The sequence below is a fragment of the Chenopodium quinoa genome, unplaced genomic scaffold, assembly GCF_001683475.1.
Source record: "Chenopodium quinoa cultivar QQ74 unplaced genomic scaffold, ASM168347v1, whole genome shotgun sequence".
Classification (NCBI taxonomy): domain Eukaryota; kingdom Viridiplantae; phylum Streptophyta; class Magnoliopsida; order Caryophyllales; family Amaranthaceae; genus Chenopodium; species Chenopodium quinoa.
The window spans coordinates 1157877-1175074 of NW_018745275.1; the positions used below are offsets into that span (position 1 = coordinate 1157877).

The 17198-nt window shown below is 34.5% G+C and overlaps 1 protein-coding gene across 1 annotated transcript; it reads left to right on the top strand.

Moving 5' to 3' along the window:
• The first annotated feature begins 216 nt into the window (after positions 1 to 216).
• LOC110711432 (phosphatidate phosphatase PAH1-like) lies at positions 217 to 15965 on the top strand. The gene is made up of 11 exons (XM_021889811.1): positions 217 to 605; positions 887 to 2827; positions 3814 to 4421; positions 4513 to 4586; positions 8004 to 8088; positions 8171 to 8257; positions 8559 to 8631; positions 14978 to 15021; positions 15126 to 15254; positions 15343 to 15441; positions 15539 to 15965. The coding sequence occupies exons 2-11, from the start codon at positions 1048 to 1050 to the stop codon at positions 15593 to 15595; spliced, it is 3036 nt and encodes a 1011-aa protein (XP_021745503.1). The 5' UTR covers positions 217 to 605; positions 887 to 1047; the 3' UTR covers positions 15596 to 15965.
• Positions 15966 to 17198: the final 1233 nt, after the last annotated feature.

Here is a 17198-nt window from a genome sequence, read left to right on the forward strand (position 1 = left end):
AGAAATTGTACCCTAAACTTGAAATTATTTCAAAATAATCGAAAGTTGAGATTATTAAAAGTAAATCAGATAAATTTTATTAAATTAATTTTTTTATTTTATTTTATTTTTTTTAAAAACACCCCAACCCCATTGTACTTGCATTTGTATTAATTTTGCACCTAAAAAAATCATATTAATTGCCATGAGGTGAGTAGTTTAATAGTTATCCACAGGGTCTAACTTCTAAGAAACTCCCACCAACCACAATCTTTAATTTAATAATTCAAAATTACTAAAACAAAATCCCACAAAAGTGGCGGTATATCCAATGATGTTATTAATAATTTTTTGTTTTTTTTTTAAAGAAGGCAAACAAAAATTTTGATTCAATTTCGTGGACGGAACATCCGAACATACCAGTCTTCAAACATAAGATTTAAAGTCAATCTTGTTTTCATGGAACAACGTATGATCGAATAATCCCTTCAAAAAAAAAAAAAAAAAAACGTATGATCGAATAATCTTTTTCCTGCCATAATATTCCGTTCTTTCTTCTTCTACAAATATTCAGAAAAATAAAAAAATCTGATTAGTTCATCATTTTTGCATCACTCCTTTCTCAAGTAAGTTTCCAATATCCTTTACAATATTTCATTTGTTTTCTTAATTATTTTGATGTTTTCTTTGATTTCTGATTTCTTTTTCTTGAGAAATGGGTTGATTTATGGTGTTTTTGATCTGGGTTTGGTGCAATTTTTTGTGATTTTGTTGTTTGTGCACGGAGTTTAGATGATTTTCAGCTTTATATTTAATGGGTTTTTCTTGTTTGTGCATATTTTTTTATCCAATGAATAGATATGTTGATTGAGTTGTAATTGATTTTCAGCTTTAATTTATATTGCAGGGAACATTGCTTCTTTGATTCTTGTTTAATTGAATAATTTATGAATCAATTTGGCTGGTTGAGAAGTTCAATCGGATTGAACTTTTGGGCAAGAATCAGAGAGTTAAGATTTTACACATTAGTTTTTCATTATTGCGGGGGATTATTGAATCCATAAAATCATGAATGTGGTAGGCAAGGTTGGAAGCCTAATAACCCAAGGTGTATATTCAGTAGCAACCCCTTTTCATCCTTTCGGCGGTGCGGTTGATATCATTGTTGTTCAACAGCAAGACGGAAGTTTTAGGAGTACACCTTGGTATGTACAGTTTGGTAAATTTCAAGGTGTTTTAAAAGGTGCTGAGAAGGTAGTACGAATAAATGTTAACGGCAATGAAGCTAGCTTCCATATGAATCTAGATAATTCAGGTGAAGCTTATTTTGTTAGAGAAGCTGATTCGGGTGAAAGTGGTGAGAAGGATTGTTTGTTAAAGGATGAAAGGGAAGGTATCCTAGGGCATAGTTATAGTGTAGATAATAGCCAGTTTCGTAATAATGAGAGTGTCGAAAATTTCAGGCTGCAAAGCACTTTGTCTGACCCTGGGATTTTAAGGGATGATTATTCTAGTTTCAACCGGTTGGAAAGGAATGATTCAGATGCGTGTAGATTTTACGATTTTCAAGATGATCAGTCATTTGATGATTCAGTGGAGTTGTCATCTGAGTATGGATCTAGCCGGTATGACCCTATGGATGCTGTGGAGAATTTTGTGGAAGCACAGGGCTCAGATTCGGAAATGGTCTTGGTGAGTGTAGATGGTCATATTTTAACAGCACCTATCTTATCATCCGAGCAAGACACCGAAAGTGTGCCATTGGATACGCCCCAATTTCATCTTGGGCCAGGTAAAGGTAGGGATTTTACTGTCGGTGAGACTCCATGGGATCCTGAATATCTGAATGATTTAGAGGGCCCTTCCTGTATACAAGCTTCTGTTGTTACCTCTTCCGAAAATGACAATGCTCTTTCACAAGAGGGTCATGCTCATATTGTTATGATTGAGGAACATGCATGCCAAGATCAAGGAAGGGTTGAGAGTGGTATCCAACAGTCAGAAGAATACCATGATGAGGGCACTGGCAGCATGCACGAGTCAGGATCTTGTAAAGAAAATGGAGAACTTCCGCATACAGAGATTAATAATTTGGTTGCTTGTGATGATTTTGGGAAGAGTGGTTGTCAAGGTGAAGAAAGTGGGGACATGCATGAACTTGAAGCTAGTGGAGATGGAAAATATTTGCACAAAAATGGAGGAGTTGAGTACACTCATCAACCCGAAGCTTTGGAGGATGATAAGAAGTGTGCACACCAAGATGATGATGACAAGAGTATTGAACACCAAGAGAGAGAGCTCTGTCTGTGCAGTAAAATTGAAGAAACATCTCCTAGAACTAAGAATGAAGATAAGTTCAAGAGCTGTTTAGATTTTGCCAGTGTGGAAGTTGACGATACCTCAGAAAGTGAGGGTTCTCCCTTGGGGGCCCGAGTAGAAGCTGATTTTACAGAAGAAAATTCTTCACAGAACATTCAAGTTTCAGATAAAGCTGATAATCAATGTACACCAGAAAAATCAGGTGATGGTGGATCAGTTACTGTATTTAACCGTCGAGTTTTGGTGGAGGGTGAGGCAGATAATGGTTCATCTCCTGCTATATACATAACTGAAGTTAATGAAAGGGATGATAGGGTCAGTATTGGTATAGAAGCTAATGGTTCTGATTTCACACCTATTGGAAATGCAAAAGTATGCAATGATGAACCAGTGAGAATGAATTCATCAATAGAGAGTGATATGTGTAGTAAAGAAGGAAATGTCTCTGAAACCATTTCAAATGGTTGTGAAGATCCTAAATCACATACCAGGAGTTCATCTGAGCAGATCGAAGCAGATATTAACCCAAGTAAGGCACTTTTATGGTCATTTCTTTCTTTGATAGCACAATATTATTTTTTTTGTCATTACTAGATTTTATCGTACTTTCTTAAATACGATGTCAATAGAATACTTAGTAGAATTGATTTTGAAGAGACTGGGGTGTCTGCAGCCAGCTGCGTGATTTAGGCCTTGTTTGGTTCACCTTATTTTTACTGGTCTGGTCTGATTTGATCTCGTCTGGTCTGATCTGATCTGATCTGACCAAACTTTGACCTTAAGTGTACGATAATCTATAAGGAAAAAATATATCAAGTGGGATCTTGTTAGATTCGTAATAATGTGTAGTTTATTAATATGTAATTTTCACAATTTTTTTCATTACGAAATTAAGAATATTTAGCGATAAAAAACCGCACATAAAATGATGTTTTGATCTGAACTTATTTTTTCTGATCTGATCTGATTTGAACTTATTTTTTCTGAAATAAGTAAAAATAAGTTGAACTAAACAAGGCCTTAGTCTTGTTGGCTTTAGCTACGCCTGATTATTAAAATCTCAAAAGAAGACAAGAAATAAGAATCAGACTTATGGCTTATTCATGTTTGTTTGTGTGATACCTGTGATTCTGTGCAAGTACGTCAATGCTGTTGCAAAAGTGCACTACATTACAACAATATCTCCAAAGCCTCTCTACTTGATTAGTTTTAGTTAATGTGTTGTCTTTCGCTCCTTATGTTGCCACTCTAGACTTCAGACCCTTGCATTGGCTCCACTGCCCTAGTATATGCACTGCTCCCTTAGTCTTTAGTGATTATGTTCCTTCTGATACACATGGCTGTGTTACAGATTCATATTATGAATCTGTTGATTATATAAACAATCATTTTGTAACAGAGCTAATATTTCCTCAGCACATTTTTAAACATTTCCTACTTTTGTTCATATATATGTACTTAATGAACCAAGATTAGTTTTGAGAAGACTGATTGGCGTGTCCTTGTTGCTTACAGCCTTAGAGATCTCTCTTTGTCGCCATCTCCTTCGTCCAGGAATGGGATTAAGTGCTGCTGATGAAGCTTTTAGTGCTCATCGCTTATCCGAGGAAGGGTTTAGGAATATAGCATCATCAGTAATGAAGAATGAAAACCTTGTCATCAGATATAAAGGGAAATACTTACCATGGGATCAAGCTGCTGCTATTGTCTTAGGACTGGCTGCTTTTGGTTCAAAATTTTCCATCGAGCTCAAAGATGCATTACCTGTTGAACAAGAAGTTGCTTCAGACATAGGGGTTCATGATTCTGGAAGTGCTTCTGGACGCAGATGGAGGCTATGGCCAAATCCATTCAGGAGGGTGAAGACACTTGAACGATCTACTAGTACTGCCTCGGAGGATGTTTTTGTTGATTCTGAGTCTCTTTCAAGGAGCCCATCCATTGACCAAACTCCAATATCTCAGAGTGGAACTCCATTATCAGAAAGTAGTTTAAAGTCTGTTCACAAGAAAATTCTTAGAACTAACATCCCCACTAATGAGCAGATATCATCTTTGAATCTGAAAGAAGGTCAAAATGACGTTACTTTCAGTTTTAGTACCAGGGTTCTAGGATTACAACAGGTTTGCCATCTTTGATTTGTTTCCGTTTGTTTTTGAGATTTAGTTGAACCTCCAGTTTCATATATTTCTTATGCTATTTCTTATTGATTAGGTTGAGGCACATATATATTTGTGGAAGTGGAATGCACGGATTGTTATATCTGATGTGGATGGAACAATTACTAGGTAAAATTTCCTTTGGTCATGGATTTTATTTTCAGTCACAGTTTGTGTAAGATTTTGTTCTTCATTTTTTCCGATGGAAATCTGGGATTTAAGATTTGGACAATCTTAAACAATTTATGCCCCAAAATATTCCAGAATGTAAAACTGTGAGCTGGGTTACCTTTCGCAATTCAGAGGGATGTTGAATCTATTGTGAAATAGTTAAAGCATACTAACATAATTACATCAGTGTCACACTCATGGGTAGGCATACTCATGGGTGTTTTTGGGTACATGCAGTACCATAGTCTTCAAAAACGTTTACAGCCTAGCCATATATTACTTGATGAATAATTAGGTTTGTAAGATCTATTGTTAATGGAACAAAAAGGTTTATGCCTGCTATGTATGAAGATTGGGTTCCATGCACAGCTCCAGTCACTCACATTACATAGCATGAAGTAGGACCGGGAGTGAATATGACTTTGTGTGTTTTGATTTGATGGGAACTTTACATCTGATGGAAGCTTCCAAAGTCGCGCTGTTTGGTTGAGTAGTTCCCATTGATATTATAGTTCCATATATAACTTCTCCCTTGAGTCATGGTTAGTGAATCTTATCAAGGTCTCTCATCAAAAGTACACATTGGCCCGTAAAACCATTGTGGCCTTGTGGGATTGTCACAATGTCCACTCAACGTAGAAATTGGAATCCATTGTGGGCTTGCTGATTCTTTATATTTTGTTTCCTCAATGAGATATGATTGAAGAAGCCGATCCAGGGAAGTTTCCAAACAAAATAGGGTGTCTCACATGCGTCGTATGTCTAAGCCCTTGCCTTTTCTGCCTTCCTATCTTTAATAGGGTGGGGTAAGAACAATATATCTAGGAATAATATGCAGGAATAATTCCAATTGTTGTGTTTCATCTTGTCCTTTGAGTTATATCAAAATAATTCCAATTATTAATAGTTCATTTAGGCCATTCATAATATAGTCTCAGGCTTGTTTGGGAAGTAATTCCTTTATTTTTATTCCTTTCTCTCTCTCTCTCTCTCTCTCACTCCCTCCTTTCCCTATCCCATCTCATATCACGTAATCACGAACCCAGGTTCCCACCCTTGCTCAACCCCTTACTCCACACAAACCTATTTGACTATCACCCTCTTTCATGTGTTGCCAATACATGAAAACCACCGTTTTCAAATGACCATCACCACTCTCTTTTTAGTCTTTATAATTGTATTAGAGTTTCCTTCACTAAGTAATAAAAATGAAATTTTTTTCAATAAGGTACGAAGTTAAACAATAATTAGCAGAACTCTTAACTACTCAATGATGAAGAAGAATATATATATATATTTTTTTCTTACTCATACGCTATGGTCATGAAGTGCAAGGCGGCTATGGTGAGGTGCCTGTTCCATGACATAGGGATAGTGCAAATAGCGATAGTTGTTGCACCGATGACCGTGGCCATGATATATAAATATTGAAGATGCAAACCATGGAATCAAATCAATACCGTCCTATTAGATAGACACTTTATTCTCCCTCCGTGTTTTAATGAGTGTTACACTTACCAAATGCGGTCGTGTTTTAATAAGTGTTACACTTCCTTTCCTTTTTTGGCAAAAAGCTACATTTTAATATTTTATTTCTCCTTTCATGGTCTCCACCCAAACGCAATACTACTTTTTGTTTTCTATCCTCTCATATTCATTACTTTTCAATAAACTATTAACCCCACTATATTTCTTTTAAAATGTTTTAATACTCCAACTACCTCACTTACCTCTTTTTTTGTTTATGTCAATAACTTGCCTAAAACTATGTGCCTGTCAAAGTGTAACACTTTTTAAAACACGGAGGGAGTATAAGATTGTCAGTTATTTGTTCTGCAAAAGCAACCTTTTTATATGTTTTAAGAAATTCATGACAACCATTATAGATTGTTACATATCCTCTTCTTTAAGGTCATCATGCAATGTAATACGTTCAAAATAGTATGTAATATATTACTAATATCTACTCCATATGCTATCATTCGAATTACAATACTAAAGTGATATTTTTTTTTTTTGTCAAATGTGAGATGCTTCTTATGGGCCTCCGAGACTATTAAATTGTACTTTCCAAACATGAAATTTTAATCATTTTTTATTATTGAATTAAAGATGTTTAGCGATAATGAAATGCAAATAAAAAGATCTGATTTGGTATCAAATCATTTTTGGAATCTTTGCTAAAATATGCTGAACATAGCCTTAGTGTATTTGGATATAGAATAACATTTTACTCTTTTGGCAGTTCATCTCTGGAGAGGAAATTTGATGATAATTTACTGTTCAATTATATATGCTGAGTCATAGAACTTATTTTCAATGGTAATTAGAATGTAGAACTAGACCACATAAGGCCTCTTATACTCGTCCTTACTTTTACCTACAAAACCATTTGTTATGTTTCTTGGTCTTTCAAGTGAAGAAGCTGAGCCCTTTAGACATCTTGGGATAGACTAAGAGGGAATCCATTGTGGTTCTTGGTGATCTTTTCTTATTTTTTCTTGAGAACTGGGTAAGGGGAGAGATATAACTACCACAATATTGAAGTCAGGAGATGGTTGAATCTAAGTTTTTCTTAATACTTACCAATATCATAAAGTATGCGACTGGATAATAACTAAACATCTTAAGCAATTGATTATGTACATCTGTTTATAATAATCTCACCATCATGTATGTTGTGAGACACATCATTCTCCTTGATAGTCATTAGGGAAAATTTTACTTCTTTAGATTTGAAATTAGCTTTTTTTTTTACACTCAGTTTTTCCTTTGTGAATCCCCTAGTAGTCAGGGATGTTAAGTCTGAGATAACTTCAGCGGTGTCATAGGTACAAGTCATACAAGCAAAAATAAAAAGTCAAATTCTGCAGGCTCACTTATAATATACTTTAGCTAAAGAAAGATGGTGTGAGAATGCTTCAGCTCCCCATTCTTAGTTATTCATAATTTTTAACTTAGTTGATATGTTGTCATTTTCCGTTCAATATTCGTAACAGACTTTGGCTAATTCACCTAGGCTTTTAGAGGAGGGGGATCGGGGACTAAATTCTCTAATATTACATATAGTCTTTAGCTAACTCATCAATTTGGTTTTAGCATGATATTTTGTCTTGTAGTTTCAAAATCTGGTGTGGAGCATCTCACTATGATATGTGACTGTTTTTGTCTTGTAACACATTTTGTGGAGGATGAAATGATTGAGTCAGCCACAGATGTAAACTTTATTTCCTAGTTGGAATTTTAATCAGTGTTTGGAAGTTCTGGAATAGCCTATCTGTAAGCAATTTTTTTTAATTTAATTGTTTTTAGTTCCAACTTATCCAGTGGTTCAATTTAATAGTAAGAGATCCTGATATCTGTTCCCTGTTTCAGATCTGATGTTCTTGGTCAGTTTATGCCTCTGGTTGGAAAGGACTGGTCGCAATCGGGTGTAGCTCGTTTGTTTTCTGCCATTAAGGTAATATTTGTTAACTTATATGTTTTTGTCACGTTGTCTCTCTTTATGGGATATATGTGGAATGACTTTCCATGTGTAACAGGAGAATGGATATCAGCTACTCTTTCTAAGTGCACGTGCAATAGTACAGGCATATTTAACTAAAAGCTTTTTGTTCAACCTTAAGCAGGTATTTTTTTTCCCTGTTAAATTTGGTGATATTCCTATTTTTGTTTTGCCCCCCACCCCCTCCCCCCCCCCCCCCCCCAAAAAAAAAAAAAAAAAAAAAAACTTGGCTCAGAACTTTTGATCTCTATCATCACGAGTCTTTACTCTTGATTTTCATTCTTTATATACATATATTGTAACTATTAGTTACCTCAAAGTGGCTTTAATAGTCCTCGCTTCTGTTCTCTTGTAAATATTAGTTGTAAGGAATTTGGTGCGTATAGGCCTTTGCAATCTTACTTTAAAGTTCTTATTACTTACAGGATGGAAAGACACTGCCGAATGGACCTGTTGTTATTTCACCTAATGGATTATTTCCATCACTATTTCGTGAAGGTAAGTAATGCTTCAGTTGTTCATACTAAATGGTTTCTGCTTCTCTTGCTTCACTAGATTTTGAATAGCTTAGTGAGAATTGCTATATATGGATAATTTTGGACCACTTTACGGCCTGCGTTGTATCTTTGCCTGTTTTCTTATTCGCTTTTGTTTGCACCATTTTTCTTCATGGTGTCCACAAAATATTGCCCCATACTAAACATGACCAAGAGGGAACATAACTTTACTATTACATTCACTACATGTGGTCCCACCAATTGTCTCTCATTGACTCTTCCCTTCCAAATATTAAAAAAAAAAAAAAAAAGTAAAATTAGGATAGGGAAAATAAGGGAGACTAGTGGCGGATCCAGGAATTTAGGTATGGGGGTTCGGAATTAGGTTTGTTTAAGAAAAACTTGTAAAACACAAAATTTGAAAAAGTAGAATTTCAATTAGTTATAATTCCACACTCTTATTAGTCGTCATTGCATGCATGTATTTCATTCCCCTTAAATGGTGTACACAATTGAGCAAAACAAATAAACCAATGATATAAATTAAATGTTATACTTACCTAAAGCTCTAGATTAGCCCAATTATAATTTGAAATATACCACCTACTATTATACTCCTTTTCGATGTAATTAAGAATTGCTGGTGGCAAATAAAAAAATCCTCTTGGTAGTTATTACTAAAACGAGTATATATAATAGTAGGTTGTATTTTTCAAATTTCCCTAAGTTAATTAATGACTATAGATATACACATTAAAAGATATATACTTGTAATGTATAATTAAATTTAGTTTAACTAATAACATACACTTACTTTAATACATTGTCATATTCTAACACACGAGAATACATGGCTTAAAGGATACGTACTACAATATAAACTACAATGAAGAATACCTAATATATATATACACTCCGTAATTGATTTAAGTGTTGTTAAAAATAAATTACAAAGTACAAAGAAAATTGAGACAAATAAGAGCATATAAAATTCCCTTGGAATAAATTCCAAAAAAAAAAACATGATTTTAAATGGAATAAAAAAAGAGAACACCTAAGGGACCAACTGGTCTCTTTCACTTTGAATAGTATAGCAGCAAACACATGCTAGATCTAAGCGCTACTAAAAGTTAACGCTGCCAATTTACTATAGCAGAACCTAAGAGATCGCCTATTTATAAAAAAACGGGTCTCTTTGATGAACAGTTTATTTATTAATTTTTTAATTTTTTATATAAGAGAATGGGGTTACAGCTGTACCTCTGTGTAACCCTCTGGATCCACCACTGAGGGAGACAGAAGGAATATATGATATATGTTGCATAATGAAATCAAATTTAGTCTTTAGTATTGTAAGCATGTGAGTTTTAGGGCAGTGTTTTGGGGAAATAATTTTCCTGGTTTCTGATTGAACATTGAAGGAAAAAATGGCCTTAGGTTATGAATTATGAGTTATTGTCCACTGTAACAAGTGGATGACCCAGATCCAAGTCATCCAATTTATGAAATAAGGATGAAACCAAAACTCAGACAGGAACTCGTAGCATTGCATCAAGTCCAAGCAAGTCTTACAGTTAGGGACTTAGAGGTACCAGCTTAATTGATCGTACTCAATTTATCATTCTGGAAGATGTTCCATCTACCACTCATTGACTATCTTTTTACTTGTCACATCAGAATCTATCTCTCTGCTGTTAAACACCCATAGGTTGTATTCAAATACTGTAAATCAATTCACACTACAGCAATTCAGCAGAAGCATTATGCTACTTTAGCCTTCACTTTTCTTTTTATTTATTTATTTTTTTTAAATTTTTTTTATATAAATATTTTTAATTTTTTATATTTTTGGTAGCTACTGCAGTCTGCAGTAACCTATGTTACTAGGGATGAGATACTCATGCTGGGAAACGGGTAGTTGTCCAAGTATCTAACTTGTTTTTTTTGTGATGATTATCCATGGTTTTGGCCATAAATGTAGTGTTGAAGTGTCCTATCCAAGTTTGAGTGAAATAGAAAGCCAAGTAACACAGGCAACCACTCTTATTCATTCTCTAGTTTATAAATTCTGCATAGACCCTGCTCATATCTTATTGTAGAATAGATAATCAACGATGATTTGGTTGATATATATGTGGATGTGGGTACATATCCAAGTGTCCAACTAGGTAATTTTGTGAAAAATTTCCATGATGTTGGCCCATAACAAAGTGTTGAAATGTGCCCTTTCCGTGTCCTATTCCAAGTAATGTAGGATAATATATTATTAAGGACCGTGGTAAACTGGGAATACCTAATTGATTTAGCCTGTTCTTAGTGTCTGGGTTTTGGCAGGTACCAAAATCTAGTGTTTAGTGATGAAGTTTTCAATTACTGGTTCTCGATGTTTTAAGAATTTCATTTGAGATTCTCCCAAAATTTCGTTGAGGATGTCCAACCCCTAAAATCCTTTTATTATAGCCTTGGATTCCTTATACCGAGGGCTTTTTCAGAAGCACAGGGAGATGGAATGTTTTTTTAATTTAGTAGTAGTAGTTTTGTTGAAGTCTACTTGTCCTTGAAACATAGAGCCCACAACATTTTAGCAAGCTTCTTTGTATTGTTCTACCAAGCACTAAATTTTGAATTCTCCAATGCATTTTGTCCCCTGCTGGTAAGGACAAGTTCACGTCATTTACGGCTTATGTATCCAAATATGGTTGAACATTCTTCAACCATTTGGAAGCTTAATGAAATTTTTCCTGCCGAAAGCGGGAGGAAGAACCTCCCTTGCTATACCTGATCGACGATGGCGTAATGTAATGATTCTATCTATACCAGCTGAGGCGCTTGGTATATCATGAGAAAAGAAAGCCATTTGCACCAGGTGCACCGCGCTTTCCCTTTCTCAGATGTTTGCGGTCTCCCACCAAGCATCGATTCCAGTCATTCCCCGAAAAAGTAAAAAGGTAGGCAAGACGGTTTTCAGTGCTGGTTATCCAGTTACAGAAGCGACCAATCGAAGTTGAAAAAGTAAATTATATAAGAAAATTTCTGTGTTGGTATGGGCTTGTGTATCCAAAATATGGTTGAACTTTCTTCAACCATTTGGAAGCTTAATGAAATTTTTGCATGATATTGGCCAAAATGAAGTGTTTATGTGCTATATTAATGTTTCAATGTCAAGTATCCAACACTACTGCTTGAAGTGGAATGAAGAGTTAGACTTAGTATAATGGTCTTTGGTTTTTGTTGGTCCCATTTATTGAGGCTAAAAAATTTCCCATTGAATCTGTGAACAACTGCTCATTCTGTGTGTTTATTTAAAAATTCAAATGACCTTTGTGATAACTTGACAAAGTGGAAGGGAAAGTGAGGCCTTAGGTTTACCTTGTGTGAGACGCTATTTACCTCTGTTATTTATTTGATGACATACTAAATGTCTATCCTATAATCTGGCTGGTATAAAATGGAGGAATATTTTCGTTTAATAAAGGAACATGGGGTTTCTTGTGGGTTGATGAGGTTGTATGCTTTAGCTTCTCACAGTTGATCCTCTCTTGTTAATGAATAAAGGCATAGGGACGATTGTTCATTGAGATTTGATATGTGTGTGGAGAAAGAATGTTCTTACAAAATGTCATCAAGTGGTAGCAATGCATTATTTTTGGGAAATTGTATGTCTTCTAGCTAAGGTTGGGGCTTCTGCAAATTTTTGTTGATGCAATTCTAACTATTGTGTATATTTCTATGGGTTTGATACATTGGTATATAACAGTGAAGCTAAAGTTCTTTTCTATGATAGTTTTTTGGAGGTTCATTTACTGATCCATTTAATTTTATTCTTCTTTTTACGAATGATGTCGCTGAAGTCTCTCGGAAGAATATTGATTGTTTGCCTCCTATTAGAGGCTTTTACTAGATCTTGTATAGTTCCATTTGAAGGGCTACTGTTTTGCTTTCTTCTGTTCATATATAATCTGTTACACCTACTATGATATGGTACCAAACTAGATAAAGTTTTCGGCTATGCAATGCTTGTTTTTGCTTAAGCTCTAAATGCAATGTGTCTAGCCAATAAAGTATGGATATGACCTCTTCAAATCCTTGGTTATTAGTTCACTAATATTGCTAAATGAATGGGGTTTGTGGATGTATTTAAGGTTAGAAAGATTGACTAGGGTAAACTTTTTGTTTGGTACATATGCATTTATTAATCCATCTTAAATCTTGCAGTATGGTTTCCTTTTGTGGCTGCCCAATATTTTCACTAATCATGAGGGAAAGGGATCTTCATTGGAATGGGTAAACATCTATGGGATTGAAGCTGGTACAATTATGTTATTGGTTATGTACATGGGAATTGAAACCCTAGAAGTCAGAAAATCTTGTGATTTTGTGCTGGTGTTTGAGGAAATTCAATTACTTATGTAAGTTTGACTTGATGCAAGCGGAGTTAAATGGATAGAGTTGAAATGTTCAAGATATGGGATCTAGAGTGCTTTCATGAAACTGAGACTTTAGTCAGACTTATAAGAGTCAACAAATGAACTGTGTTTTGATGGAGCAAGATGATATTATGATGGTTGAGTGGTTTTTAACCTCAGTTAACAATTTGATTTGTGACGTGATTTTTGGTGAACATTAAACTAGTTAGGCCCACTCTTAATAGGTTGAAAGAAAAAATGTCTGCTTTATGGTTTAATGTAGCATGGTAAATGTCTGCTTTATGATTTAATGTAGCATGGTTTCTAGTAGTGAAAAATGGCATTGGTTCTTGTGATAGTATCACATAAGTTTCAATCTCTTTGTGATTTAGCATGTTCTGCACAAATGTGTAGATTTGAATTGGACATGCTTTCTTAAGCTATAATGTGAATTTATCTTGGAAGATGTGTTTTGTTGACCTATCACCATTTAAAATAAGAATTGGGATGAGCCTGGAGAAGAGGTGTAAGGAAACTTTGGAAATAATATAGCTGGGATCCTTAGGGCTTTATAATGCATCAGTGTCTGTTTATGTCCTTTTGTGTCTCTCATGTTGGCCCTCGTAGTGAAACTGTATTAAGTAGCAATCTGTTTTCAGTCTTATATTGGTTTTATGTTCAACTTAATAGTGAACCCAGAATTTCCTGCCTTTAGCTTTACTTTGTAGGGTTTTCACATCCAGGTAGACATGTGGGCTTGTTTTATGTAGGTTACATGAAATAGATTAAGGTCTCTCTCCCTCTGTGTGTGCTTGGCTGACCCTGTGACTTCGATCTTAAGCTTAAAATAGAGCAACAATTGATTTTCTGTAGTCACTAATCAGTTACCTAATAATTACAGTTTTCGTACCCTCTATTATTTTATTCAAGTTTGTAGTCTATATTTCCTTTAATAACCAAATAAACACCAAATCTGAGGAATCCTCATATTATTAGACTCAAGTTGAATAAATATATAGCCTTGAACGTATAAAAAATGAACAAAATTCCCATATATATATAGAAAAGCAGCAGCAGATACAGAACTTTTTGTGGGCTTGTCAAAGACTAAAAAGTAGTTGCAAAGCAAAGTTGAAAGGACTCTTATTCCCATTAAAGCTTTGGAAACTAGGGCTCTAGTTGGTTACTAAATGGACACTTGAAGCAAACCTTACAAAGTAACAAGTACTAAATGACAGGCTTTTTCTCTCTTTTTTGGTTTTCAGAAAATTCTGAGTAATACATTGATTTATCAAAATGATTTACTCTTTTTATTGCATGATTTACTTCCCTGAAAAACTTTGGTCCATGTGTAAACGAGCTGCTCTACCTGACAGAGCTATAGCCCTAAACATTCGTTGTTGGCGGTTGGCACATTCAATAATTCAGCGAATGTGCCTTTTTTTTTTTTTTACTTCATACCACTAATCTTAACATAAACAGAGGACTTCCATTTACTTGTTTAGTATAGAAATTCTAGGCTCTTTAACGATGGATTACAGCCTTCTAGGGTCATCACCTGTGTACTCTGGTTACGTGACTGACAAGGTGTTGGTTCACAACATCATTAATGAGCCTTTTTTGGCCATCAGTACTGATCACCGAGGCCAGTACCCCGTGCGACTCAAGGCTCATCCCACGATCTGGTAAACTAAGCTTTGCTTCTTCTGGTTGGCCAGAATTGAATAGGAATTCCTCTGTCCTTGTTAAGATTAGTGCTACTGAGAATCCTACTCAAATGGAGGTTTTATTTCAATCCTGACTGTTTTCCTTTACACACACAGACTTGTGTATTCTTTTACAGCTATATAACTCTTTGTTAGATCTGCACATCATTTCGTTTAGGAAAGGGGAATTGGATTGTTCTTTATGATTTAACATATCTTTACTTGGTTGTTGCAGTAATCCGAAGAGCTCCTCATGAATTCAAGATTGCTTGTTTGGAGGTAAAATCTTATTAATCTTCATTGATGGAAACTCCCTATAATTTAATGTTAGGAAGTCACTTATCATATCATGGTGATGCGTTCTCATAAATTTTTACCTCCAGGATATCAAGGCTCTGTTTCCACCTGATTACAATCCATTCTATGCTGGATTCGGGAACAGAGACACAGATGAGCTTACTTATAGAAAGCTAGGAATTCCGAAGGGCAAAATCTTTATTATCAACCCAAAGGTAGTATCTTCCATAATAACTATGCTTGTAATTTAAAATTGTTGGGAGCAATGACTATTCTTAGGCTAATATCAACTGAATTTGATAGGGTGAGGTGGCAATTAACCATCGGATTGATGTGAAGTCATATACATCGTTGCATACTCTAGTAAATGATATGTTCCCACCAACATCAATGGTCGAGCAGGTACTTATAGATATTTGCTTGTCAAACTGATGTTCTGATAGAAGAATGGCTGTATTAATAACCAATTTCTTACAATTTATCTGGTGTATCTGTACAGGAAGATTATAATTCATGGAACTATTGGAAGATGCCGATGCCAGATATTAGCATTTGAAACCATTGTATATGGAAGCGGATGTATTCAGGCCACTAGTGGTCGAGCTCTAGAGGCTGGACAATAAATCATTTTTCCAACCGGTGATTGATCGAAGTTATAGGGCTATTAGAATATTTAGCATTGGAATGATTACCAAATGGAGCAGTAGTTGCATTCTTTGTTGTACTGAGAATTTTACAGGCATTAAAGCAAAAGCATCTGAAGCTCATTCTTATCATGGCTATTAACTGTAAATCTGTATGTTGTAATGATCTTACTGTAATTTTTCAGATGATAGATGCGATTCATAAGAAGTTAATAAGGAAGTTAATCTTTAACATTGAGGCAATTTAAGTTATGGTATAGCTTCTTATTGCTATTGACTTCCTTTATTTTTTGCCAATTTTTTTTTAAATGCAACAGAGTATTGTGATTTCATTACCCGGCTCCCCAGCTCCCAGAATACTGATGATTCAATTTTCCGGGTTACGCTGTTTGAAAGGGATATTTCGGGGATTTTTCAGTGTTTAATCTCCAAGAAATCAAGTGTATGAAATGAAGGGAGCTACTACTTCCAAAGATAGCTATCAGCTGTAGAAATTTGACTTAGCAATGGGTGAAGTTAAATTATATCAGAAGTACTAATACTCAGGAGAGTAATGTTTTGCAGTTGTTTTCTTGGTTGCCTCATTGCCCAAATCAAATGCTTGACCATTAATATTAGGATGGGGATGAACATCTTATTTGAATATGACCTCCCTAAAGGTGTTTCATGGCAAATTATGACCTCCCTCCATATTCCAGCTTCTCATTTGAATATGTAAAATTGCCAAACAAGAAAGAAAACTACGTCAAACTTCATGCAATGCACGGATGTTGAATAATTGTAATAAAAATATAATTATATATAAATAATGAATTTGTTAACCATGTATTAAAACGCATGAAATATATTAAAAAAATAAAAACACGTGAGAGAAAATATTTAAATATATAAAAATTATAATGTGCAAGTTAATATTTTAGGAAGTTTACTTTACATTTTATATAAAATAAAAGTCATAATCTAAATGCAACCTTATTTTTATATAACAATAATTTTTATTTTAGAAAGTAATTTTGGTAGGAAGTTTTTTAATAATACAATGCCAAGTGTCACACTAGATTTGCTTTTAGTAGTATTTAATTGATGATTCTTGAGTTATTAACCACTAGATTTAATGGTATGTATTGCATGATTTCCCGTCAAAAAAAAAAAAAATGTATTACATGATACTTTCTCGAGTTTTTCTTTTATCTTTTAACAAGTTATATGTTGATTTTTGACAATGCTTTGACCTTGGGGTTTTCAACACTACTTTCAATGTGGATGAAACCACACCATTTTGGTCAAGCTATGTTGGGATTTGAATTCCTAACTTTGTTAGCGTTCAAATAACTTTATTTCATATGACAGAGTATTGGAATAAGTTAGGGTTTATTTGCTAAATTTCAATTGTAAATTTGTAATGGTAATTGGTTTAGTGTTGGACCCTTTAAAAGGCACACATTTCAATTTAAACAAGCAAAAGATAATGCATATATAATTACATTAATGTACGTTAAATAATATGACATGAGT

Coding starts and splice junctions, on each gene's coding strand:
- LOC110711432 (XM_021889811.1), top strand. CDS start 1,048: ATGAATGTGGTAGGCAAGGTTGGAAGCCTAATAACCCAAGGTGTATAT. Junction 8,089..8,170: donor GTTTGTTTTCTGCCATTAAG/GTAATATTTGTT, acceptor CATGTGTAACAG/GAGAATGGATATCAGCTACT. Junction 15,442..15,538: donor CAACATCAATGGTCGAGCAG/GTACTTATAGAT, acceptor GTATCTGTACAG/GAAGATTATAATTCATGGAA.